The sequence below is a fragment of the Epinephelus lanceolatus genome, chromosome 12 (assembly GCF_041903045.1).
Source record: "Epinephelus lanceolatus isolate andai-2023 chromosome 12, ASM4190304v1, whole genome shotgun sequence".
NCBI classification, from domain to species: Eukaryota; Metazoa; Chordata; class Actinopteri; order Perciformes; family Serranidae; genus Epinephelus; species Epinephelus lanceolatus.
This window is the reverse complement of record NC_135745.1, coordinates 18,333,022-18,359,554: the sequence shown is the minus strand read 5'-3', so window position 1 is coordinate 18,359,554 and position 26,533 is coordinate 18,333,022. Positions and strand designations below refer to the sequence as shown.

Here is a 26,533-nt window from a genome sequence, read left to right as displayed (position 1 = left end):
TTTTTAATAGTTTATGTTGTCATTTTTCTATTAAATACGGTTTGTGTTATTGGGGGAAGACATTTTTGTGCTGTAATGGCAATCTGTTGTACCTGCACCTAATTTTCTTTCTTTTGTATGCAGTGTGACAAAATATAACTATTGTTTAATACCATAACACCTCACTCCATAACATGGCACTGATGCATCAGTGTTTTGATTGTACTCAAGGCTGCAAATGAATGAGGAAATGAAAAACATGTAATGGTGCTCTTGAAAATGGACTTCTCTAAAAGGGAGTTGGTTCAGGGACACAGATGTAATTGATTTTTGGCATCTCAGAGGCTTAAAGATTGTGTGTGCGAGTGTTTTTACTGCAGCCCAAGAAAACTGAATTAAAAAAAAAAAAAAATTGTGAAAAGTTGAAGGAAAAAATGGCAGTAGATTTGTAAATCCAAAACACAAGATATTAATTTGTCTTACAGCACAACTTGAATAACTTCCACTGGTTTTTGGTAAATGATTTGAAAAGGTTTATTCTGAAGACTGCTGCTTATTGCTTTCTTCCATTGTAATATTTTGATACCACAGTCACTCCGCTTAATCAGTGTTGATCCTTTTTTACCTTTACATTGTGAGTCACACGTTATAGCTGTGCAGCACTAAATCAGTTAAAGTTCTTATTTAAAGTCGGAGTTCTCTAAGGCTTGACTCAGACTATAGGAGTTTTTTAGAAGCCTACCAGATTTTAAAACTAAGCTGGGCTGTATCATGCACATGTGAAGAAACTTCACAGATCATCTTCTCTGTTATCTCAAACGTGCACAAACTACAGTATTATTAGGATATTATTAATATTATTGTTCCAGAGGGAGCGTGAATGCACCACCTCGATGATCTTTCCCACATGATCTCATGGGGAAGCAGATGTAAACAAAACAGAGACTGATGCATGGCGGTATCTTGCTATAACAGTGCTTTGCAGTGAGAAAAACAAAAGCAGAAGGCTAAATGAGTCTGGATGAGAAAATGGTTAACACAGGTTGTCTATTTTTCAGCGAGAACTGGAGGTGAGATTTTAACTGTCAGTTTTATTATCTGTCAACAGTAGTATGCAAGTAAATGTTAGCCTCAAGAGCTGGAATGTTTTACAGTGGTTGGAAACACCGTCTTGTCTCTCTCATTGGCGTAATCATAGTAGTACATGTTCTAAATAATCTGAGCAGCCCTGCGGAGTCTGTGTGCAGTCTGAACCCCTCACAGACTGAACACCTCACATTACCACATAATCTGGACTGAACATCGGTACCGACCAAGTTCATGGACTAGATTTCCCCTCCGATTGTCAGGAGGGGCGAACTGGTATTAAATCGGCCTAAAGCTGTCTCAGTCTGTATCACTGGTCATGTTTACTTCCAAGATTTTCTTTTTATTGCACATAATCTGTTGTTGGCACTGCTGGAAACAAACAGACTCTCAAAAGTGTCATGAATAAAGACAGCAGACGGCATTACCTATACTGTGTCGGCTTGCATTGGACCTCATTTGTAGGTCGCTGTGGACAATTTAATGAATGAAAAAAGACTTCGCTTGGCAGCTTAGATCATTTTCTGATTGAAGAAACTCTTTTTAGTGGACCTTCCATCATAGATCTGGTTTCGTGATTATTTTCTCCCTGCTAATATTTTTTTTTAATATATTTTTTTTTATTTTAATAAAAAGATTAATTGCGTTAGCTAAAATTTGGATTTTTTATTTTTTTTTATTTTAAAGGGTGTTGTGTCGTTGCATTAATGATGGAAGCGTGACAAATGCTTGTGATGTCATAAGAGGTAGTCAAAGTCAACCACAAAGGTAGTCATTATTTCAGTCTGACACTGAGCCCTGGAAGGAAACGAAGATTCAAGGCCGTGGCGTGCGTCATTTGCCTGTAAAGCAGGCAGTGTAATTGCCCATCAGTGAGAGCACAGTGTTTATCATTTCTATTCCAGTCACGGACAGACTGGATATCCTGCCTTCTGATGACAGCGGCGGCAGGGCGACATTAAAAACAAAAAGTGCTTTTCCATGTTGTTTGTGTGTTTTTGTTCTATTAACGCTGGCCGGGACAGTTAATGAAATTGTTTACGTTTCCCGTTGCTGCCCAAGTAATCTCTATCGAACCCTGCTGCTGCTGAGTCAGACGAGCTGACAAGTGGTTACCAAGAAAAAATGAGACAAATAAACCCAGGTCATTAGCCGGTTCTTTTTTATAAGGTCACACTCAGACAGCAGTTTTAATCTTTCGCTGTGACGTACTTAATTTTGCTTTAATTTGAATTAGATTGAACCCAGTTGTTTTTGAGTCTTAATCTTCCTCATCTGTGTTTTGACGCATAATTGAATATTTAGACATTAGAATAAGAATAATCGGTCCTAAGCTGATATCTGTCTTCGGCTTTCTGTGTCAGACACGACTAAATGAATTAAATGAGTTTAAACGTGTCACTTGTTCATGTCCTTCTCGTGATCATGAGGATGATGCAAAGGATGAGTAACACAGAAAGGACCAGAAGAAGTTTAGATCCTGCGAATCTGTCTTTCTTGGTTTAAGTGCTGCAGCTAGCAGGTATTTTTAATCATCAGTTAATCTTTCCATTATGTTTTTCTAGCAATAGATTAATTGTTTAGTCCATGGTAATTATTAACTTTGTCTATAAAATGTAATAAATGTTGATTATTTTCCAGAGCTGGAAGTAATATTTAAACATCTGTTTAATGAGAAGCGTACAAATGTTTGGCATTTTTGCTTGAAAAATTACTCTATTAATTCACCTTCACATTTGAGATGATGGAAACAGAGAATGTTTGCTGGTTTTGGTCGATAGATGACTTTATTGATTTATCAATCGAAATTGTTCTTTTTATTGTCAGCCAACTAAATTATGAACAGTTTCTACACGACTTAGTAGTCATCTGTTTTCACGTTTTGATAAATGCTTTTCCTTTATATTTTTACTTATAAATATTTGATGATAAGTAATTACCCGAAAAGCTGCAGACATTGTAATAGTGGGACAAGTGTGTGATTGGTCTCACTCGTTTAGGCAGAATTTAAAAAGCTGAAGGGACTTTGCTCAGCTTTGTGAAGCCTGAAACCGGCTCGCTGCTGCTTGTGGCTTTGATTTTTGGCAATTGAGCTGCTTCCTTCTGTTGACCAAGAAAGGGCTTGAATCCGCACTTGCCGCTTGCGGCAATATTTCATTGTTGATTCTATGTCCCGCCATCCATCCATCTTCATTCACCGCCATCTCACTCTTATTAAAGTTATAGGAGCTCCAGTAGGTAGAGAGATGTTTGGAAATAGAAGTGGGGACTGTATAACATCTGTTCCTCACTAGTAGAGAGGAAACCAGCACAGCTCTGTATTAATGACAGACATTATCAGGGCAGAAACCAGTAATCACACTAACAGTACTGTGAAGAATTTTGATTCTATTATAGAAATGGAAATGCTAAATATGGTGTACACTACAGGGCTTGACGCTAACTTTTTTCCCAAGGAGCACATGTGCTCCTAAGTTGAAAAAGTAAGGAGCGCACAAAGAACTTTAGGGGCACAATGTAAATTGATCAAATAATGTGTTTTCCGTAATAAACGTGATGCAAATAGACATTTACAAGCAAAATTATTTAATGAATTTGTATACAAAATGTACAGAAAGGTAAAATCATCAAGTTTTGAAAAAGTATTGCAATTTAATTTTGTCTTTAATGTTATTATCTTATATATATTATCTTTGCAATATGATTATCTTATATAATGTTATTACTATCCTAAAACATTCTCCAGGTCCTCTGAAACTCTGAAGGACTTAAGCCTCTTTCACACAGAGCTTTCGCGGCGCCCACTGAGGGGTAGGGCGCAGAGGACAGGATTTGGGGGAGTACAGGCTCGTTCAGGAGCTACAGCTCCATGGTGACCGCTTCCGGGTCTACTTCAGGCTCTTCTCTGCTATTGGACTCGCGGCGCCGAGGTGTTGTCACAGCGCGCAGACGCCGCGACATGCGCCCTCTCGTGCGCCGCTCAGCTCGGTGGCAGAGCAGTGCGCACTTGCGCCAAGGTAGCACATACACAATGAATGGGTTCGTTGGCGGAGGTCTGCGCTTTGCGCGCTCTGTGTGAAAAGGGCTTTATTTCCACCCTGCCCAGCAGCGGTACCGTGGCGAACGGTCCCTAAAGGCCTCTACAAACTATCAGCTGTAAAACTGCTTTGTGCTGGCTGTCCCATTGTTTGTCTATGGAGAGGGCAGCAACGCCTGACAAAGCGGCACCGCTACCCTTGGCGTCGTGCACCGCTCTGATTTTCCGCGCGAGCGCTGCGCTCAGAGTTGAAATTATTTAAACTACGGGGACAATGGAGCAGGCTTCCCTGGAGATCTGCCGCTTAACCCGGTCCATCTCCTCCACACTTTGACTTATTTCCACGCTGCCAACAGTGGGACTTAAGCCCTTTTCACACAGAGCGCGCAAAGCGCAGACCTCCGCCGACAAACTCATTCATTGTGTATGTGCTACCGCGGCACAAGAGCGCATTGTGCCGACAGTGGCTCGGAAAACCGCCCATAACTGTGTCACATGGGGAAGAGGGAAGGCAGCTGGAGTTCCTCCATCATTTGCGGTTAGATTATTATATTTTTTTATTGACAAAAATATAGGCTGCTTCGGCTGATTGTTTTATGCGCACATAAGCCCCTAAATATTTTTTACAGTTCACACACATCTATTTTTAGTCGCAAATGCGAGTGAAATGCTCGCACTGTCGAGCCCTGCACTACTGTCATTTATTATATGTAAATTGGGCAATGGAAAAAACAGACTCTGATGTCTGGCTCATATTTACATCCATTACGTTTAGGACATTTTGTGTTCTTGCAGTCTGTGTTCTTCTGGCACTACACAGTAATATCAGCTATAACATGTGCTGTATATAGATAGACCTGTAGGTAATGGACTTGATGGTACTACACAAACCACTCTGAAGGCCTTCGGTCTTATTAAATGACCAAAAATAACTTCATATACCAGCCTGATGACACCAAGATAATCAAAGATGTTGGCCTTTGATGGCCTTCTGTCATATACCATACAGTCAGAGACAACACACTGTGAGATCAGTGTACTGTTACCATGGTTATCTACAAATAAATACACCTCAAATTAACATAAATTAACAACTTTCATATATCTTCATTTTGCACACATTCAGTTGACTAAAAATAGGTAACAAAACTGGTTCCCTTAATACATTCGAAATAATCTGCCAGACGAATTGGATTCTAGCAAGCATTAGGTTAGATTGCTCTTTTATAACATTTTATAGACTGCAGTGATTAATCCAAAATTACAATCGTCATTAGTTACACCTCTGTATGCATTGACTATACAAGTAATTTGGTTAGCTTTTTGTCTCTTCCTTTTTGCCTTTTCCATATTTGATGCATGACGTCATTATCCCTAAATATCTAGTCAGCTGTCGTGCTGTACAAGCTGTGAGTGCCAAGCAATGCATGTCACATGTGAAACACGAATCAACTGTCAAAGTTCAATTTTGACAGTTACCACTCAACTTACTACTTAATACTCAGGTTGCTGCTCTTTTATTCTGCCTGTTTGTTTTAAACTAGTGCAGTGCCTCTTCTGAACTAGCTGATTGCTTGGCCTGTGATATTGCTGCTTGCAGCTTTCTCAAGAACCACTCATCCAAACACTCAAGACTGTGCTTCCTTGGGAGTATAAGCGACGTTCGTTAACTGCTAGCTCTTTGGTACCAGGCTTTTTCCGGGAACAAAAGTGTTTATTATAAAAGTTATTTTGCTGATGCTTGAAATGTTTGAGTTGGCTACAATGTAACGTCTCCAGTATCTCCTCCTTCATCTGTTATTGAATCAACTGCATATATCCATAATAAGAGCTAGATACCAGAGCCCACTTCAGTCCAAATAGAACTGCTCGTCTGGTGCATACCCCAGAAAAGTTTCTAGCATCGGGGTTTACGTCCAGGTGTATGTAGTCCTTTGAAAATTCCTAGCAGTGTTTCTCCTGCTGACCCTGCCTGTGGCTTCCTGCTTGACTCATAGACTTAACATTATGATAAAGTAATAGATTTTTTAAATCACTTTTAAATTGCTCAAGGAAATTTTTACAAATATAATAGATAAAAAAATACATAATAGGAAGCATCATAACTGGCAATTGTAGTTCAAAGTGTCCTGTCAGCAGTTTACAAATGTCTCTTTTATAATTGTGGTCCATGGGGAAAATACTTTCGGGGCTGTAGGGGAATTTTTCGCTGCAACACTGCAAGTTGCCACTGGGCAAAATTGGAAGCAAGGCTGAACAACGGTAGCACATCCAGTTCTCTAACACATCATGTAGCAAACAATGGAGAAACGATTGCATGCAATTTGGCACTGTAACAGTGTATAGGGAACCCTTCTCAATACAGTGCACAGTGGCAGTAGTAACGTCCTACTAATATATATGTCCTATGTAGCCCTCAAGAGCTAGAGAGCTGACACTTGACACTGCACACACACCCGCCAAGTGTGAAGTCGATTGGATGAACGCTTGTCAAGAGAGTTGAAAGACATGGACATACGTACATACAGACAGAGAGTTAGATTGTCAGAAGTGTGCAAACTTTGAAAGATGACCATTTTCAAAAGCACTTTATTTGTTCTTAAGATTCTTCTCTTCTGGGCCTTCAGCAAAAACCGTCTTTCATAAGAAACTAAATACTACCCTTGTCATGGCCGTGGAATTTTAATTACCAACCAGCGCACCACCGCATTCCCGTTTGGCATTTTCTGGGGTCTAATATGATCTCAACGCAGAAAGCCTGATTATGCTCCTGTTTCATCACTGCCAAAAAAAGGAACTTGGAAAAACTCACCACGAAATGATTTTAGGGAGGATTGTGGTTAATGAAAAGTACGGAGGCTCTTAATTTTAGGCAGAAATCCCTGACTTTAGGGTACGATGAGGTTTGGTTGTCCTTGCCTGTATAAATGCATTACTAATTGCCTGCTGGTGTACATTTAGATGTTGGTAGAAACAAGAAAGGAAGAAAAGTCTGGTAACTCTTCATGCAGTGTGTTTGCATTTATTGCAGACAACGGGCCGTTTTGAACTGTATGAGTCATTCCTTGCGAGCAATGTGGATTCTTTCTGCATTTTCGACGCCCCACGTTGTTGAAGCTCGCCGTCGGCTGGCAGGCTGTGTAAATCTATTCCTTCACCTCCCATTTCCAAGCTGGCATCGCCCTGACAGGGTGCATTATTCTCTGTCACACAGGGGCCTGGAGTTGTGTTGGTTTGTTGTTGATGTTCGTTTCGGGCTTCGGGGATTGAGCGTCTCATTGTGTGGCTCTGCCCCCCCCTCATCCCAGTGAAACCTCCGCTGATGAGATAAAGCGCCAGGCATTTCTGCACCATTATTCCCTGGCCTTCATGTGATCCTGCTGCACTTTGCACAAACCGCATGACAAGAGATCAGACAGGCCCTGACCAGTGTGCCAGAGTAATACGGATAAGGAGTTCAGACACAAGAGGCGATACACACATTCAGCCTCAATACTTTTTTTAAAAAAAAGATGTAGCCAAGTCGTAAACAGTCCTAAGTCCAACTGCCTACCCAGCACTTGTCTCCCAAAAACCCCATTGATTTATTGTTGTCAGGTGACAGGTGATTCTACTCTGTCCAAATGGAAGATAAGTAGTAGAGATGCTGACAACAGCAAACTCAAGCTGAGCATAACTAATTGACACACTGAGAAAAGACCTCTGTTCCTCGTGAAGGGCGCTCGCTTGAAGGGTCTATAATGATAATAAAGAAACTGGGCTTGTATTTAGAGATTTGCATGCTTTAAGGAAAGAATCACAAACTCCCCTGAACAGTCCCCTCAGCGTTCTTCTCGCTCCGGGAGATCAAAGATGGCTTGGGGTGGCCCCACTCTCAAAGGTCCTCAGGGTCTCGACCTTGAAAACATTTTTGACAAGCACACAAGAAACAAGTCTATTGCCTTCAGTGTGGCCACTGTTGTTGATACTATAAAAGCCTCTATGATGTCTGATAGTGAATGATACCGCTAATTTAGGATCAACTACCAGCATTGATTTCAACTATGCAGACATGGCCAGGTCAGCTGCTGGCAAAGTGGACTGTAAAAATCTTTTGGACAGTGAGTGGTTTGTTTTGGTGCTTCATGAAAGTGATTGCCGCTCAGCGCATGTCAGAAGCTTGACATCAGTCACCGAAATTGACTGACCCACATTAACCCTTGTGTTTTTTTCCCCCCTGAAAGTCTGCATCCACTGGTGCCTCTGATTAAAAACAAACTTAAGATGTTTAACTTTTAACTTGTTGCAATGGGTAAGTATTTAGGGCTGCACAATATAGGTAAAATATACAATATGCAATAACAATAAAGAGATTACTGATGATAAATAAACAGATATTAAAGTGTACTCAGTTTTCAGTGTACTGCTAAAATACACGTGCTTGTTAAATTAAAGCAATGAAAGAGGCAAAAATTTTAAACCTTCTTTGATCAAACAAGTTAAACACTGAACTTAAAAAGGGCACCAATTAAAAAAAAACGAATGATAGTTAAATTAGTCCATTTTTTTAGCGATACTCTTTCATCTCACTCACAAAATGCCTTAGTGCAACATTGCAGTCTTTCGCAATGTGTTTATTGCGCAAGTTGACATTGCGATGACAATAAAAAATATTTTGTGCAGCCCTGCAAGTATTTTCATCATTAGTTATAATCTACTCAATTGAAATGTCAAACAAACAAAAAGAAAAATGGCCATCACAACTTCTGAGAATGTCTTTGAATGTTTTGTCCAACCAGCAAGTTCAAAATCGATCTATTTAAAATTATATACACATAGAAAAGCAGTAAATCCTCATGTTGGAGAAGCTGGGACCAGATTAAGTTTGACATTCATACTCATACAACTAAAGTGATTAACTGATTATCAAAATAGTTACCAACAAATTTTCTTGTCTGTTGACCAATCGATTAACTGACCAGTCGTTTCAACTTTAATTTAAACCTAAAGAAGAAACAATGTAGAGCTGCAGATTAAAAAATAATATTATCCACTAATCTGATCATATATTTTCTGATGAGTCTTCAAAATTGTTTAGTTGAAGAAATATCAAAAAATTGAAAAACGCCCATCACAAGGTCTGAGAGTTCAAGATTAACTCTTCTTGTTTTGTCCAACCAAAACCCAGAGATATTTTATTTAATATTATTACATAATATATAATTTAAAAAGAAGCAAATATTCAAATTTGAGAAGCTGGAACCAATAATTATTTGAGATGTTTGATTATTATACACCAGAAATGCATAAAAGATTGTGAGCGTTGTCACTGATTAATTTGTACGTCAATCAACTAATCAGTTAATGGCCTGATTGTTTCAGCTTTTATGCAGTGTTTTGTATCAAGACTGTGTGGTTTGTCTTCATTGGAAGTCAACTTTATTACTGAATTATAATTTCAACATTGCAACATGCTGCAACATTTAATGGATCTCATTCAAACACCAGACAGCAGTAACCGTACATCATTCAAAAATGTTCTGGATTGGTCAAAAAATACAAACAAAAAGTGGAAATCTTTATCTTTAGCTTATGGCTGTCAGTTTGTTGAAGGAGGATTGATTTTGTTTTGAACAGATATTTCAGTCTGGATGGAGATTTTTCAGTTCCCAGGCTGTTGAAGTCTGTAAAAACTCCTAAGTTGTGGACGTGACAGACAAGACACAATGCATCACCCGAGGCACTGAGCTGCTTGGCACAAAACTAACATGCGCACGAGTTTGAACCCATTCGCTACTGCACCACGTTTCTCTCAACAAGGAATTGAAAGAATAGAGAGATTGTCCCGGAGCACTGTGTTTTTCCCACTGACAAGATTTATGTGCATGACAGAAAAGAAAAAAGAAATCAGAAGTACTTAATAAGAACCAGTTGTGCTTTAGATTGGTAGAAGAGCAGCCGATTTGTGGTAGTGAGAAGACATAAAGAGCAGAGCAGAGCAGTTCCAGCCTGTTACTATGTGGCTCTCGCGTAATTTCTTTGCATACCTCCCATTGCTCCTACTGCTGTCTGACTGGCTGGGAGGGAAGAGAGAGGGACACAAAGGGTTAAACTGTGCCTGTCTTCCTTGGAGATGGGAGAGGCCATTTGAATGGCTAGCTTCTACAGCTAGCCAACACATTGGCTAAGGCTGAGGGTGGATCTGCTGCTGGGCCTGTGCTGCGACATGGAGCCCAGCTGGAGGATCAGGAGTCAGTGTGAGCAGACAGCAGAGCTTTTGTGTATATGTGTGTGTGTATGTGTGCGAGTGCATGTGCGTACATACATTTGAGGGGAAGTTTAAGGGCAGTTTTGAAATAAACTATCAGGAAAACATAGTACCAAGAGGACATTTTTGCTCGTCAGTGTGGAAATCATCATCAGTGCTCTTTGTAAATCCCACGGCAGAATAGATTATTTAGACGGACAGGCTGACGTAGATAAAAGGTGGTTATATCATTTGTTTTCCTAGCACCATGCCCCCTTTAGCTTCCCCCCTCACACTGCCATTCTCATGTTGCTGCTGCCCGCCCCAAACACACGCTCTTCATGAGCTTCAAGAGCTTACCTCTGTGAATGTAAGAGGACAGGGTGTCCATGTTTTGTTCATTTAAGGGCTGACCTCGTGACACTAATGAAACCAAGCAGTTTTTTGGACATTTGCTCAACAATAGAAAGCTAGTTAAGAGGAACAGACTATTGAGATAAATTGCTCCTGTAATGGGAATTGCATCACCCAACTCTCCCTTCTTAGTTTTGTGACTCAATATTAGTCCAGACCCGTAAAAGACACACATACTTTACGGTCTGACCTGTAACCTGCCCCTAACCTAAGAGACTCATTATCTCCCCTGCTGTCCAACAGTCTTAATGTGGCTCTTGTGGATGAGAAGCTAATCTCAGCAGGCAGGTCAGTCAGCTGTATTTACCTCTGAGAAGCCTCCATCCATCCTTGCACACTTGTCCTCACACCTACGCTGAGATAACAACACACACACACACCAACTGCGGTGCATGTACTCACACACCCACATCTGCCAATCCTGAGAGTCGAATGTTATGAAACGGGCTGATTTACAGGCACACACACACACATGCAGACGTATGCACAAACAGCCAGCCTACAGACTTGTCTCTGTCCTTAGATGATCGTGTTTACGCCCCAAAAAACATCTCTGAACATCAGCATGTGTTTGTGCGACTGTCAGGACACTGTATCTTTCTGTCAGTGTTTATTTCTTCTACCTGCTCACAGAAAGCCTGTGTAGGTCCTGCTGCTAGAAAGAGGCCTGTGCATTGGTTTTGTTCGCCTACTATAGATGATTTGGGGCTTGTTTTTACTATGGCCAAGGGCTCAGCGATGCATCGATACTTATCAGGTGCCATTGTAGTGCTTCCTCCATTAATCTTTCAACTTTTAAGTGACATAAAATAATGAAAACTGTTCATCACACTTGCCCAGAACCCAAAGTGACAACTTCATCTGCCTTGTCTTGTCCAGCTAACACTTACCATGCACCAGAAGACTTTGAAAAGACTTTAAAAAGTCTTAAGTCTGACACCCTCTCACAAAAGAGATGATGTGACTTTTTAGTCACAGACTAAAAGATTTTGCAAACACTAGGGATCCTGCAGAGTCACTATTAAACTATTACTAGACTAGATTCCTTTTGAAATTATTTCCATCCTGTTCCAGTGGAAAATATTACGCCAAACACCCTTTAAGAAATATGATGTACAGCTTGCCTGCAAAAACACATGACTCTAGGAACAATTTGGATATTTGTCAATTTAGCATCTATATAATCCATAAAGAGACTGTATTTGTGTAGAAACCTTACATATTGGTTTCTTTTGCCTCAACTCACTGCCAGCCTTTGTTAGTTACCTTCTTAGTGTAAGGAAATCATGGGAATGAGGGATAAATCAGATCAGATACACACCGAATTCAACACTGACTCTTCTTCACTCCACAACTACTAACAACTTTCTCCTCCTTTACCACCATACAAGAGACCTGAGACTTGTTCACGTTCTTGCGCCTCTCAGAATTCCCCTCAGTGTCTACTGTCTGTCTGGTTTGTTGCGTCTTGTATGGTGCTAAGAGAGCACAGCTATTGGTTGTGGACAATTTTAAAGTCACTGAACACCAGTACTTGCATGATCCAGGTCTAAAAATGTATGATAAATTGAACATGCTTGATTTTGTCAGAACATCAAGACAAGAAAAAGACAGAATTAAGAGTTTTACGACCAACTTACACCAAATGATCGCGATCACAGGAGCACTCACCAACTGAGGTAGAACTCTCAGGACTTTATTCAGACACTGAAAATTTGTCTGCAACAGTGAAAATGCTTGAAAAGTCATTTGGCGTAAGGCTGGCTTTAGAATCCAAAACCTAAAAGTATTGAATTTTTCATTATGTAATACAGAGAAGTGCAATTTCATGAAACTGGAACCAGTGACTTTTTGCCATTTTTTGCTTGATGAATGATAAATCCACTGACACATTCATTGCTTATTAATTTTCTGTCTGTCAGTTAATTGAGCAATGGTTTTCAGCACGAGTCAACCTGACGCTTGATGTGTGATTTGCCTTATCTGAACAGATGTTGTGATATATCTACATCAATCATAGTGAGTAGTTCCATAGTTGACAGGCTAAGGGTGCTACAAGATTTTTTTATTTTTAAACAAACCCTTCACAGCACAAAAAAGGAAGTGACATTTACATTAACAACATTTTATAGTCGTACATTCACACATGAAATGCGCTTAAGAGCCTGTGGACGAGTGCAAGAGAAACCCAGCAAAGACATCTTGCACGTGTCTCACTTACAAAATACTTAATGCTTGAATGCCAGTCCCCCCTCCCGTCTCACTTTCACCCAACCTTCTGTAGAAGTGTCTGTCCTTTGTCAGCTAGTGTTGGATCCCCACTGTTTGTATTCAACATGCTTGTTGGCCAGTGACAGATGGTCCTCTGGGCTGCTGGCTCTTTCAGTGACGAGGGATTTCACTGTGACCATGAGAGATATCTGTGGAGTTGGAGATATAAAGATATACAGTCATTAAAGATTAAAATCACCCCAGTCACATTGGGGAAGTGAAATATTGCGTGGGTGTTTGAATGCTGATCAGTTTCTGTTTCCTGTGACTCTCTTCCTGCAGCACACATTAAAAACTTTACATATTACGAATTGACCAAGTAACCTTTTTCTTTAACTTGTCTCACCTTTGCTTTACTAACTCTGTTGTCACTCTCTCACCTGCAGTGTGCCCTGTTCAGTGCAAACATCGAGCCTGCACCAAGGACGACCAGTGCTGCCACGACCAGTGCCTGGGTGGCTGCTTGAAGCCTCACTCAGCCGGTCACTGCGTGGCCTGCCGCGGCCTCCAGTATGAGGACAAATGTGTGGAGCGGTGCCCCGAAAACCACTTCACGTACAAGGGCTGGCGCTGTGTCTCTTTCGCCTTCTGCCAGGATCTCCACAACAAATGCAAGCGGGAGAAGGAGCACAGCAAGAGCCCCGACTGCCACGAGTACGTCATCCACAACGGTGCCTGCATCCCTGAGTGTCCCTCCGGCTACACGACCGTCAACTCCTCCTCGTAAGTGGACACTCATGTCGGTCTGATGGGCTCTTGATGGGTTGAATGGAACGATGTGTGATCAGTGAAGTTGGGTTAATATTCTGCATGTATACACACACATTCACGAACACAGCTATCTTTGATAGAACAGCCAATTATACTAAAAGGGTGTCCAATAAAAATGAATAATACCACAGCAGAAATCTCAGCAACAATAACAACAGCAACATACCCTAATGTAAAAGAGAGAAAGATAAGTAAACAAATGCAGTGGAAAATTTAAAAAAGTTTCCTGCCTTGGTTTGACTCTTGTCACTGTGTTTGTGTTTGTGACAGTGCAGGAACTGAAGGTCCTCCTGATGAACTCAGAAAGCACTCTGTATTTGTACACACACACACACACGCACACACATACACACACCTCTTTTTTGCGTGCATGTGAGACAGCAGGCTGCTGGGTCAAAGTGGTGCAACACAGTAGGAAACCTGGCAAATCTATGTTTCTGATTTTGACTCGGTAGCCATCCACTGCTTTTTTTTTTCCCCCTTGGCTCACTCGCAGCACTAAATTGATGGTTGTTTACCAACCGCTGGTGTCTGCATTGCAGTGTGCGACCTGTAGGCACAGACAGTTAGACGTGAAGTGTTTTTTCCCTTTTCCCTACGTCTGTAATTTACTACTTGTTGTGCTTGTATCTTCGTTGCTACATCTGTACAGACTTCCTTCTCTAAAGAAGGGCGTTGTACTTGTCCTGACCTGCTGGTAACCTTTATCGCCACCCTGTTTGACACCTTCATTGACCGTGACAGGGCTGTTGATTAGTGTGGGCGCGCCTGTAAGACAGTCCGGCAGACAGCTCTAATCATTCTGCTGTGACAGAGGTTGAGAACGCAGCTGGATCTTTCAAGACTTGTTGTCTTCTGTTACAGCATGACTGGGTAGTTGACTTGGTGGCATTTTAACACCAGGGGAGAGAGGGGTGCCGGGCCTTGACTCCTTTGGCTGACTGTGGAGAGATAAAGAGTTTTTCTGCCAAGCAACTGTAGCAGCGTAGTCCAGACAGTCTGTCACTGACAACAATGATGACAAGAAAAAGTCATGTGTGTTTAACCTTTATTTATCCACAGAGGATTTGCCAAGCACCGAATCTCTGTTCAAACAGCACGCAGCTTCACTTTTGTGGAGTTACATACTGTACATTCTCACCTGAGAGGTTTCTAGTGGGACTCTGTGAGCAAGATCCAGCTCCACTGGAGCAGATGAGGGTGAAGTGCCTTGCTCAGGTGCACCCCAGACATTGTTATGACAGAAGAGTGCTGCTGATTTTCTTTTAACTGTTCAGATTAGAGGTTGACTGATTTATTGGTTTGGCCAGTGAATCGGCGCTAAAAGGGCATTTTACAGACTATTGTGACTGTTGGATCTTGGCTCAGATAGTGGCCAATGGCTGCACAACCTTCACCAGTCACATGGGGACATTCATCACCTTCCTGAAGAGAGCAGGGTTGCATTAAATCACGCAAAAAGGACCTTGACCAGTGTAGACAGCTCCAATCAAAGCAGGTCACTTCTGCTGTGGGCGTGTGTCTGAGTGTATTGTTCTTCATTTTAGCGTGTAATTACATGAATTTTGTTGTTGGTTGCAACAGTGGTTCCACACTACAGCACTAAAAGTCTGTGAGTCCATGACTGAGTGAGTGATGCAACTTCCTGTTTTAAATTAAAAGCACTTGTTTCAAATAAAAGCCCTCCCGCGTTTCATACACGGCCCCGCCAAATAGGCCTACAAGGTTTTGACCTAGACTTTTTATATGTTTTATGAATAATTGAGAAAATATTTAGAGTATTTTGAAAAAAGAAAATTACTCTACTCTAAAGTGTCTTGTCCAAAATTACATTCGATTTTTTTTTTTTTTTTTTTTTTTTTCATCCCTGTAAAATGTCAGTTACGAAATATTCAGAAGTAATTGTCATACATAGTCGGGGTTGATATTGGCAGATCAATCAGCTTTCAGCTTTTCCCGCTCCAAATTATTGTTACTATATCGGCCTTTAAAAATCCACCAGCAGTCGACCTCTGGTTCACAGCCAAAGTTTTGAATCAGAAAAGGAAGGCATGCGCATCCAGATTTGCGTATGTCTTGAGCAGACACGGTGACAAGAACCGAGAAGCTTCATTTAACTTGATTTATTATCACTTCAGTAAAATGTTCCAAGCTGTGCAGCTCTTCATCAGACAATAAAAAGACACTCGGCAAAAAAATGATCGACTTTTTACTTAGGTTTGTGATGTTTTTCCTTGGTGTTTTTTTTCCCTAGATAATCTTAATTAATACAAACCGCGTGAGGTTTTTAAAAGGTGTTTTGTCATAATTTGGGATCAGTCGATCAATTGCCTTTTTAGATGGCATACCTTCTGGTCTATAAAAAGGCTTAACGATATTCTGATATGACATACTGTATACAGATAATCTTGTAGTACAACAACATTTTTTGATATATTGTCCTCAGTGATATGTTTTTGCAGCAGTCATAAAGTTGCAACAATATAATCTGTGGTAATGACCAAATAAATATAGGCAAATTAGAATAAAGCTTAATAGGGCAAAAAACACTAGTGCATTTCAGCTGAAAGCTTGTTAGTGTCAAGTGCTGTTATATGCTCAACATACGAAGTATTGTAAATACTTTGCACAGGTTTAGCTTGCATGTTAACAGCTCAAGTCTTTGCAATAGTGCGTGACCAGATTTTATCAAAAGGAGCTTCTCAATGTGCAGATTTGAGCACTTCTTGCCAGGTGACCAACAATCTCATCTAAACCTCTAGGCTAGAGTTGACCTGTGGTGAACCCTGCTGTGCTCATATGTCAGCCTTTTCACTTTAGCTCCCTTTCTGTTCCCCTTATGGCCCATCTCTTCTTTTTGGCATCTCTCTCCTGTCGCTGGCTTCAAACTAAGCTGTGGAAATGAAAGTGCTTTGTGGATAAGCGGTGTACTCCAAGGCGTTATGAGTGTCTAGGCTGAAAGTGCAGATGTGGCACTAGAGAGGGAAAAAGGTCAAGATAGAGATCAGGAGAGTTATGAGCCAGATAAAACAAGCGATGCCCACAACCTTCTTTTATTTGCAAGGCACAGGCGCACTTTTCCGCTAGTTTATCTGTTGTGTTCGGCTTTTGAGCCTTTGTGTCACATGGGCAGTTTGTCTTGTTGTTGAAAGTTGTCATTAATCTCATTTACACGTGCCTCCACTTTGTATTTCCCATGATTTTGTGCTTTGTAGACTAGACGTGCAGTGCCATGAAATCCGTAGTACTTTAGCTGCCACCAGCCTTTGTTGTTTTGGCATACACAAAAGAAATGCCACATACTTCTGTAAATGTCCTGCCAGCTTACTCAACTGTTACTAAACAAAGGCATTCTCACCTCATAAACCAGCCAGCGGCAAAAAATACTTTGAACACAATCAAGACAATGGGCCAGAGTAAACACCCTGTCATTTGTCTAATCCTCGCCTTCAACCCTCAATTTGAAACCTTCATAAAAACGTTCTGTGCAGCACTGTCTCAGCTTAAAGATACCTGTTCGCCCTGCTGTGTGAATCTGAGAGGCTGCAGAGGTTGCTGCGCACTTTGGATTTTACCTCATCAAAGTCTGCACTCGCCACACTATGAGTGTGGGGATTGTACAGACGGCTTTTTTCAGGAAATAGGTTAATATGGTTGACGCACAAAGCCATGACCATATCTCCTTTATGAGAACAGACCTGTTATGAAAACATTATGTAAGCCATGTTGTTTAACTCCGTTGCTAAGGTGAAGGGTTGGGGTGAGTTCATTTTCAGGGTATTTCAAAAGAACAGTTGAGTAAAGCTTCACTTTAAGTGTTTTTGTCATGTATACAGTGCAGCTAAGAACTTATTTAAAGCAACTATAATCAATAATTATAGAATAGATGAAATTTAAAAAAGGTTGCATGAATCTACAGAGGCTTTTCCCCCCTGACTCTGTTGTGTGAATTGTTTTGCTGTCTTGTCTGCAACTTAACTATTTTGGTTCAATTTCACTGCTCTCATCAGTGCATTTTGCTGCAACAGGCAGCTGTTTTTTACATTTTAAAACTTTCTTATTGAAGGATTAATGTAAATCATACAATGCTACAATTGAAACTATGATTTTCCCTCCATTCATTTTAACAGTTTTTAGACTGTACCTTCCCAGCACTACAGGCCCAAAGTTAGCTATGAGCTGGTGAACATTGTGGAGCATTTAGCAGCTAAAGAGCCAGATGTTTAAGGTTCTGGTATTTCTGTTACAGAGAATCATAAAGAAGGTGGAAAGAGACAGCCATGTACTTCCAAACATATCTCCAAGATGTAATTCATAGCACACACTGTTAACATGCACACACTGTCTTGAAATATTTTTCTAATCTGGTTTTTTCCCCCCTTTGTTCCGCAGCCTCAACTGCACTCCATGTGCAGGGCTTTGTCCCAAGGTATGTATGGGTCTGAAAACTGTGGACTCTGTAACAGCTGCCCAGGATCTAAGAGGCTGCACTGTTCTCAACGGGAGCCTGGTCATCAACCTGCGTGGAGGAAGTGAGTATCTGCGGTTTGTTCGGTGGAAAGAGATTACAGTATCAGCACACCAACAGAAAACAACAACAAAGCGACGATGATGCTGCACAAACCAGGAAATTACATCGAAAGAACACACAAAGAAACAACAACAGAAATTTAAAATGAATAAGATAAAGTTTGAAATGCAAAAAGGAAATGAGATGGTATATATTAGTATTCTGTATGTTGGCACGATGGTAATGAGCTTTATGTGGGTTAAAGAATGCAAGAAACGTGTCATCTTTATAAGAGCTTAGTATAGTGAACTCGGTGTAGATTGACAGAATATACACTTGTGCATTTTTTAAGACTGTATTTTAATTTAATCTTTTAAACATTGAACATGCACATTAAGATAAAACACACATTTCCAATCATTCTGTCCAAAGAAAAAAATGTCAGTGCATGATTTCCAGATTATTCGAAAGAATGACTTTTATGCCTGTGCATTTTAAATTTAGCTATGAAAATATGAAAGTTGATAATGGACTGCAAATAATTATGTTCGTGTCCGCACAGCCAAAAGAGGGGAAATGTATTATTTATATTTTGCAAATAAAAGAAGACTTTGATTTAAAAGAAAAAAGATGAAACCAAAATTGAAAACACAGCAGAGCACTGTTTGTTGCCAAAGCGCAGCTGCCGGGGAGCTTTTGTACTGAGCATGCTGGAGAATCAGAAGTGACTTCAAGGCTTGTGTCTTTTGGTTTTTCTGTAGACAACATAGCAGCTGAACTGGAAGCCAGCCTGGGCCAGCTGGAGGAGATCACTGGCTACCTGACAGTGCGACGTTCATACGCCCTCGTATCCCTTTCTTTTTTCCGCAAACTCCGTGTTATTCGTGGAGAGGAACAGGAAATCGGGTGAGACTCCATCTTCTGTGCCTCGTCTCATCTTCGCCATGTCAGAGCCTCCTCCTGTAATTATGAGTTAAAAGCGGAAGGACTGACCTTTTCAAAATGTCTTTCTGTGGTAACTGTTTTTGGTTAGACGTTCCCAAATCATATATGAGGCCTCATTCAGATGAGGTGGAAGACGCTTGTAGCACAATGGGCTACACTTACAGTAGAAATGGCAAAGGATAGGCATATGATGCAAATTGTAGACTAACCATGCTGAAATACTTCTCTACTCAGGTTTCTCTTTCATGATATCCCCAGATGAAATGTCATTTGTATCGTGAAGAAAAAAGAAATATGTTTCATGTAATCTTGTGTGTTCTTTTCCAGGAATTATTCATTTTATGCCCTGGACAACCAGAACCTGCGGCAGCTTTGGGACTGGTCCAAACACAAGCTGACCATCCTCCAGGGACGCATGTTTTTCCACTACAACTCCAAACTCTGCATGTCTGAGATTCGCAAGATGGAGGAGGTGACAGGGACCAAAGAGCGGCAAGTCAAGAATGACATCGCCTCCAAGACCAATGGAGACCAGGCTTCATGTAAGGACCTCTGCTCTAAAGACATGACAGTTGTTGCACAGGTTACTATGGCAACGGAAAACATAAGAGTTGGCCCTGGTACAGGCGCAAACATAGTCATATTATTGTTGTAATGGTCATTTCCTGTTCCTCTATGTTTGCAAATGTCTTCCAGCAGACCAATCACTGACACAGATTAACAGGGAACAACCAACAGAGCAAAGAGCCAAAAACTGTTAACATGGTAACACAGTGACAGATGTATTGTACTATTTTTGTCCCTTACATCTTAAAGCTGGGGTGGGCGGTTTTCTGGAAAAGGGGTAAAAACAGCAGCTCTCTCCTCTCTGTCCTCAGCCCCTCCCACCAGACGACCACTGGCTTTGTAGAGTTGCGTGCAGTGCGTTCACTCAGCCTCTCCCTGTTCCGCTCTCTCTCTGTTTATAAGACTGTAAATGAGTGTAAATTTGGTAGCTAGCGTCCTGCTGTTTCGCTCCCTGCTGCTGTGGACTACTTCGCTGGTAGGAGAGTGGGCAGTAGCTCTGGAGGCCGTACTTAAGTCAGCTGTTGTAGCACATCGAAATCATCCAGTGCAAACCCTCCCAAGCTTTGGGTGTCACAGTGAGCTGGTGCTGGGTCTAACCTGTGTAGAGGAAGCAACAGAAAGTTCCCTGATCTAGCGGGGAGTCATAGCTTTCTGCTAACTGAAGGTCCATGCCTGTAAATCCCTTTGAGATGACATACGGTGATACAAGGCACTGCTTAAACATGAAGTTGAAGCTGCAGCCGTGAGCTGCTGACTCCAGTTAGCAGAAGGCTACAGTAGTAGAAACTTTTTCTCTCTATCTCTGAAATGCTTCCTGATATTAACTCATTTTATTTTGTTTATTGTCACAATCTCTTTTCGACTTTCTTTTTGATAGGTCTGTCCTCCTTGATTTTGTTGTCATCGAACCAGGTTTTCACCATCAGAAGCAGTGCAGATGCATCTGCGTTCATAAAACAGCCAATAGGAAGGCCCTCTCTCTGACATGACCTGTGATTGGCCAAAGTCCCCTTTACCAGCCTAGATTTTCTAAAGCCTGCAATCAGAGTCTAGAGGACGTGCGGAAGTCTAGTGTGTCCTCAGTCTGCTTGAATTACAACATATTGAGAGGTTATTATGGGATATTTGCCCAGTGACACCAAAATAAAACTGCCTATCCCAGCTTTACCCCATGTTTGATTCAGGTTAAGAGATGGTGCAGGGATGAGTTCACTGTGCTTCCTTATAGATTAAGACAAGGGGATAGTCTCTCTTTTGTTTTTTGTTTTGTCTCTTTTATTAGTCTGACATAAGATAGAGGCAGTAAAGAGAGGCAGTAAAGAGGAGAAGATGGAGGGGGATGGGATGCTTCATTATTTGGGATACGTCACTTGCTAGTAACCGAGATCGGGATCAGGGGACTAAGATTTGGCGCAGTTGTCTCACTTTTGTCTGAGGGAGGACCCACAGTGTCAGACTTTTAAATCTCTGGTCTTATCTTTACTTAATCTACTTAAAATGATTGAGTAGGTGGAGGTGGACTGCTGCTCCAGCACATCAGGGATATTTCATACTAAATCAGCAAATCCAGATGTTTCTTGACTAATATCTCGCTGTATCAGAGATTTAAAAATTTACATAATATCTTAACTTACTTTGAACTTTTTATTGCCTTTAACTGATGACTGTCTTTCTTCCCTCAGGTGAGAACCATGTGTTGAAGTTTACCCAGATTCGAACCATGAGTGATAAAATAATGGTTAAGTGGGAAGCCTTCTGGCCGCCAGACTTCAGAGACCTGCTGGGCTTCATGGTGCTCTACAAAGAAGCGTAAGTGAATCTACAACCATCACTCACAATCACACTTGGAGCTATGCCAGACAAATACTGTTTTCAGCTGCTTAAGTACTCAAAGATAAAGATGAATAGAGGCATATAGATCAGTTTGATATAGTGGTAATGTGATTTCCTGCTTTACTAACTCATTTAAAACACTTGCAGAGCAAACATAGAATATATCATATATTATACTGTATAACATAAATGTCTGAAATTGACGTGTCTTCAAATCATGACACCAGACTGACTGAGAGCTAATGTGAGAAAACATTTTAGATTCAACACCATAGGTGGAAAATTTGTGTATAAAGATCAGGTTGTTTGCTGTCTATTCAAAAAGCAACTGCCCGCAGTAACGTTATAATGACAACTAATGTCACCTGTCGGCTTCAGTGAGGCACGACGAGTGAAATAAACATTCATATAATTTACAGTTAGATTGTATGGGTTGTGTTTGAATTCATTTGAAAAGATAATTAGTCTGTTCTTGTTTGTATGAATCAGATTTTATGAAAAAGTGTATATATAATCAGGATGATATCTTGGCATATCTTCCTTTTGAAGAAGCAGATAATTTTGGGGGTCTCTCTGGCCTCTGATGTTTTGCAAGGCTCCTATCCTTTACTGACTAGTCAGGTAGAGACAATGATAAATTGCTGTAAAACATCAAACTGAATATCCTCTCTCAACTGGAACACAATTTAGGCCTACATAAAATAACAAGTTTTTCATTCATTCACTGTTATTGAATTCCCCCCACAATAGACCCTTTCAGAACGTAACCGAGTTTGACGGGCAGGATGCCTGTGGCTCCAACAGCTGGGTGATTGCTGATGTGGACCCTCCGCGTCGAGCCACAGAGGGGGACAAAGAACAGTTCGAGCCGGGTCATCTCATCCTGCCACTGAAGCCCTGGACGCAGTACGCCATTATGGTGAAAACCCAGCTCTCAGCCTCTGACGAGCATCAGGTCCACGGAGCCAAGAGCGAAATCATCTATGTTCGCACAAACGCCACCAGTAAGACAGAGTTACATTTGTGTTGTTCACTGGCTCTTTAGTAAAAAAAAAAAAAAAATCTATATGATTTAATAAAATCTCTATATTAAATATTTATACACAATGTTGTTTTGAATTTGCAATCAGTCTGCCTTAGGACTCTCAGGAGGTGGTAGTAAGAAGTTCAAGGTATTCTCAGGGGCATAAAATGCAATTCATGACTGCTAGGAAATGTTCGCAAAAACACAAAACATTGTATGGAAGTAAGTTTCAGTATACAGGTGATACTCTAATTCAAAATACCTGACATTTTATAGTGACTTTGTCTTGTCAGTTATACTGTATATTTTTATACACTGTATTTTATTTTTATTTTTGCACAAGTATAAAGGAAACACCTGTGCTGATGTGCTGGCCGGAGAAGCATGTTTCAGTCTTAAAGTCTTCGGTATTTTTCATCCTGGACTCTGTATTCAAAGGTTTTTGTGTCAGGAAGAACAATTTCTGAAATTGGTCCAATATTGAGAGTGAGACCTGCGGTCATGAAACAAACTGCATTGTAAGCACTCGGGGCAATAATGAACCATCGTGAACGTTCACTAAAAGTGCCTGTTTTTGTGTCTGACAAGGAATTAAACATTTTTCGTCACCTTTTGGTGATCCAGTCTGTTAGTTTTTGTGTTTAACCAAGTCTCACTCAAGGAGAAGTCTCATTTTGAAATGTTTTGAACTTTTCACATCGTCGAAAGAAAAAACAAAAAGTTTAGTCATAACATTGAAAATCTTTTAGATAACACTAAGTTACGCTTTCTGTACTGAAACACAACTCTTCCTGGCACTCTCCTATCTCCAAATCTCACTAACCTTTCTACCCTTGTTTTTCTAGAAGCAAGTCACTTAATGCACGATTTCCGAACAAGACTTCTTCTTGAGTGAGACACGTAACACACAATAATAAACAGACCAACGAAAAGTATAGAAAAATGTTTTATTTCTTTGTCAGACACTTATAATATCAATCTCAGCTGCTAGTGAAAAAAACCCACCAAGAACTTTTAGTGGACATACATTGACGGTGCGAACATGCCCGGACTGTTTCGCAGCTGCCAGCTATAGCATTCTCACAAAATACTGGACTAGTTCCAAAAATTGTCTTCTCCATTAGTCAATTAGACACAAAAACGTGGGAAAATAGGGTCCAGGTTGAAAAATACAGAAGTTTCCCATTATGTATGTAGCAGTACAGTGCAACGAAAATTCCCCTGCACATCCCCGTCTTCTGATTCAAGAGAGAATCAAGTAGCAGCCCTTCCATTAATCCATCGATATTGATGTTTTAAAGTACATTACGTGTAAATATAATATCAATATTTGCCACACTTAATCCCTTATCATCTGTCCCACGACTGCACTCACCTACCAAATATATATATATATATATATATATATATATATATATATATATATATATATATGTATATATATATATATATATACAGTACAGGCCAAAAGTTTGGACACACCTTCTCATTCAATGCGTTTTCTTTATTTTCATGACTATTTACATTATAGATTTTCACTGAAGGCATCAAAACTATGAATGAACACATGTGGAGTTATGTACTTAACAAAAAAAGGTGAAATAACTGAAAACATGTTTTATATTCTAGTTTCTTCAAAATAGCCACCCTTTGCTCTGATTACTGCTTTGCACACTCTTGGCATTCTCTCCATGAGCTTCAAGAGGTAGTCACCTGAAATGGTTTCCACTTCACAGGTGTGCCTTATCAGGGTTAATTAGTGGAATTTCTTGCTTTATCAATGGGGTTGGGACCATCAGTTGTGTTGTGCAGAAGTCAGGTTAATACACAGCCGACAGCCCTATTGGACAACTGTTAAAATTCATATTATGGCAAGAACCAATCAGCTAACTAAAGAAAAACAAGTGGCCATCATTACTTTAAGAAATGAAGGTCAGTCAGTCCGGAAAATTGCAAAAACTTTAAATGTGTCCCCAAGTGGAGTCGCAAAAACCATCAAGCGCTACAACGAAACTGGCACACATGAGGACCGACCCAGGAAAGGAAGACCAAGAGTCACCTCTGCTTCTGAAGATAAATTCATCCGAGTCACCAGCCTCAGAAATCGCAAGTTAACAGCAGCTCAGATCAGAGACCAGATGAATGCCACACAGAGTTCTAGCAGCAGACCCATCTCTAGAACAACTGTTAAGAGGAGACTGCGCCAATCAGGCCTTCATGGTCAAATAGCTGCTAGGAAACCACTGCTAAGGAGAGGCAACAAGCAGAAGAGATTTGTTTGGGCCAAGAAACACAAGGAATGGACATTAGACCAGTGGAAATCTGTGCTTTGGTCTGATGAGTCCAAATTTGAGATCTTTGGTTCCAACCGCTGTGTCTTTGTGAGATGCAGAAAAGGTGAACGGATGGATTCCACATGCCTGGTTCCCACTGTGAAGCATGGAGGAGGAGGTGTGATGGTGTGGGGGTGTTTTGCTGGTGACACTGTTGGGGATTTATTCAAAATTGAAGGCACACTGAACCAGCATGGCTACCACAGCATCCTGCAGCGACATGCCATCCCATCCGGTTTGCGTTTAGTTGGACGATCATTTATTTTTCAACAGGACAATGACCCCAAACACACCTCCAGGCTGTGTAAGGGCTATTTGACTAAGAAGGAGAGTGATGGAGTGCTGCGGCAGATGACCTGGCCTCCACAGTCACCGGACCTGAACCCAATCGAGATGGTTTGGGGTGAGCTGGACCGCAGAGTGAAGGCAAAGGGGCCAACAAGTGCTAAACACCTCTGGGAACTCCTTCAAGACTGTTGGAAAGCCATTTCAGGTGACTACCTCTTGAAGCTCATGGAGAGAATGCCAAGAGTGTGCAAAGCAGTAATCAGAGCAAAGGGTGGCTATTTTGAAGAAACTAGAATATAAAACATGTTTTCAGTTATTTCACCTTTTTTTGTTAAGTACATAACTCCACGTGTTCATTCATAGTTTTGATGCCTTCAGTGAGAATCTACAATGTAAATAGTCATGAAAATAAAGAAAACGCATTGAATGAGAAGGTGTGTCCAAACTTTTGGCCTGTACTGTATTTGGTTGGGAGCCTATCCCAACCGACACTGGGTGAAAGGGTTCAAGTCTGGACAGGTCGTCAGACTATCACAGTGCTGTCAGATAGACACACAGAGACAGACAACCAGTCCCGCTCACACCTACAGGCAATTTAGAGTCACCAGTTAACCTAACCTGCATGTCTTTGGACTGTGGGAGGAAGCCGGAGAATCAGGAGGAAACCCACGGCAACAGTGTTAACCGCTGCACCACTGCGCTGCCCAACCTACCAAACAGAGCATGGAAATGAGAACTGGCCCTGAAGTATTGAAAATATTCTTGCTCGTAAAACAAAGTGGAAACACAAGGTTGAACCTCAAACCAAAACCTTTTAGCCTCTATTAAAAGTTTGGAATATGGGAAGCTCCAGGTTACAGGTCATTAAGTTCCTGTAGAGGCAAACGGCTATTTCATCTCCTGTTCTAGGAGTGAACTATTTTTAGGGTCGTCTTGAATCCACATTTCTTGTAGTGTTACTATCATTGACTAGTGGACTCAGTGTTGTGTGTGTCAGTGTGGCAGCTGCCAAAATGTCCTTGGCACAAGAACAGGGAATAGGAAGACAGATGGCACGATCTGCCTGGGGTGCCACCAACCAAAGGGGCGCTACCTCATGCAAGGTGTCTGCATCAGGCGGTCACGCAGCTATCATAAATCTCTTCCCCAGTACTTAATTGCACTCTGCCACCCACTGTGTGCATCGTGTGCAGTTTGAGTTCGCTGTAGTCATGATGGCCCGTCTAACCGGCTTCCTTTTACACAATGT

At 41.0% G+C, this 26,533-nt stretch overlaps 1 protein-coding gene across 1 annotated transcript in view; it reads left to right on the top strand.

Annotated features, from left to right (window-relative positions):
• The window catches only part of insra (insulin receptor a), a 65,458-nt gene that overhangs the window by 20,637 nt on the left and 18,288 nt on the right, over window positions 1-26,533 (top strand). Inside the window, exons 3-8 of the mRNA XM_033649751.2 lie at window positions 13,400-13,736; window positions 18,177-18,316; window positions 19,056-19,200; window positions 19,567-19,781; window positions 21,489-21,615; window positions 22,390-22,643. Coding sequence (XP_033505642.1) covers window positions 13,400-13,736; window positions 18,177-18,316; window positions 19,056-19,200; window positions 19,567-19,781; window positions 21,489-21,615; window positions 22,390-22,643 — 1,218 coding nt within the window. The remainder of the gene's footprint in view (window positions 1-13,399; window positions 13,737-18,176; window positions 18,317-19,055; window positions 19,201-19,566; window positions 19,782-21,488; window positions 21,616-22,389; window positions 22,644-26,533) is intronic.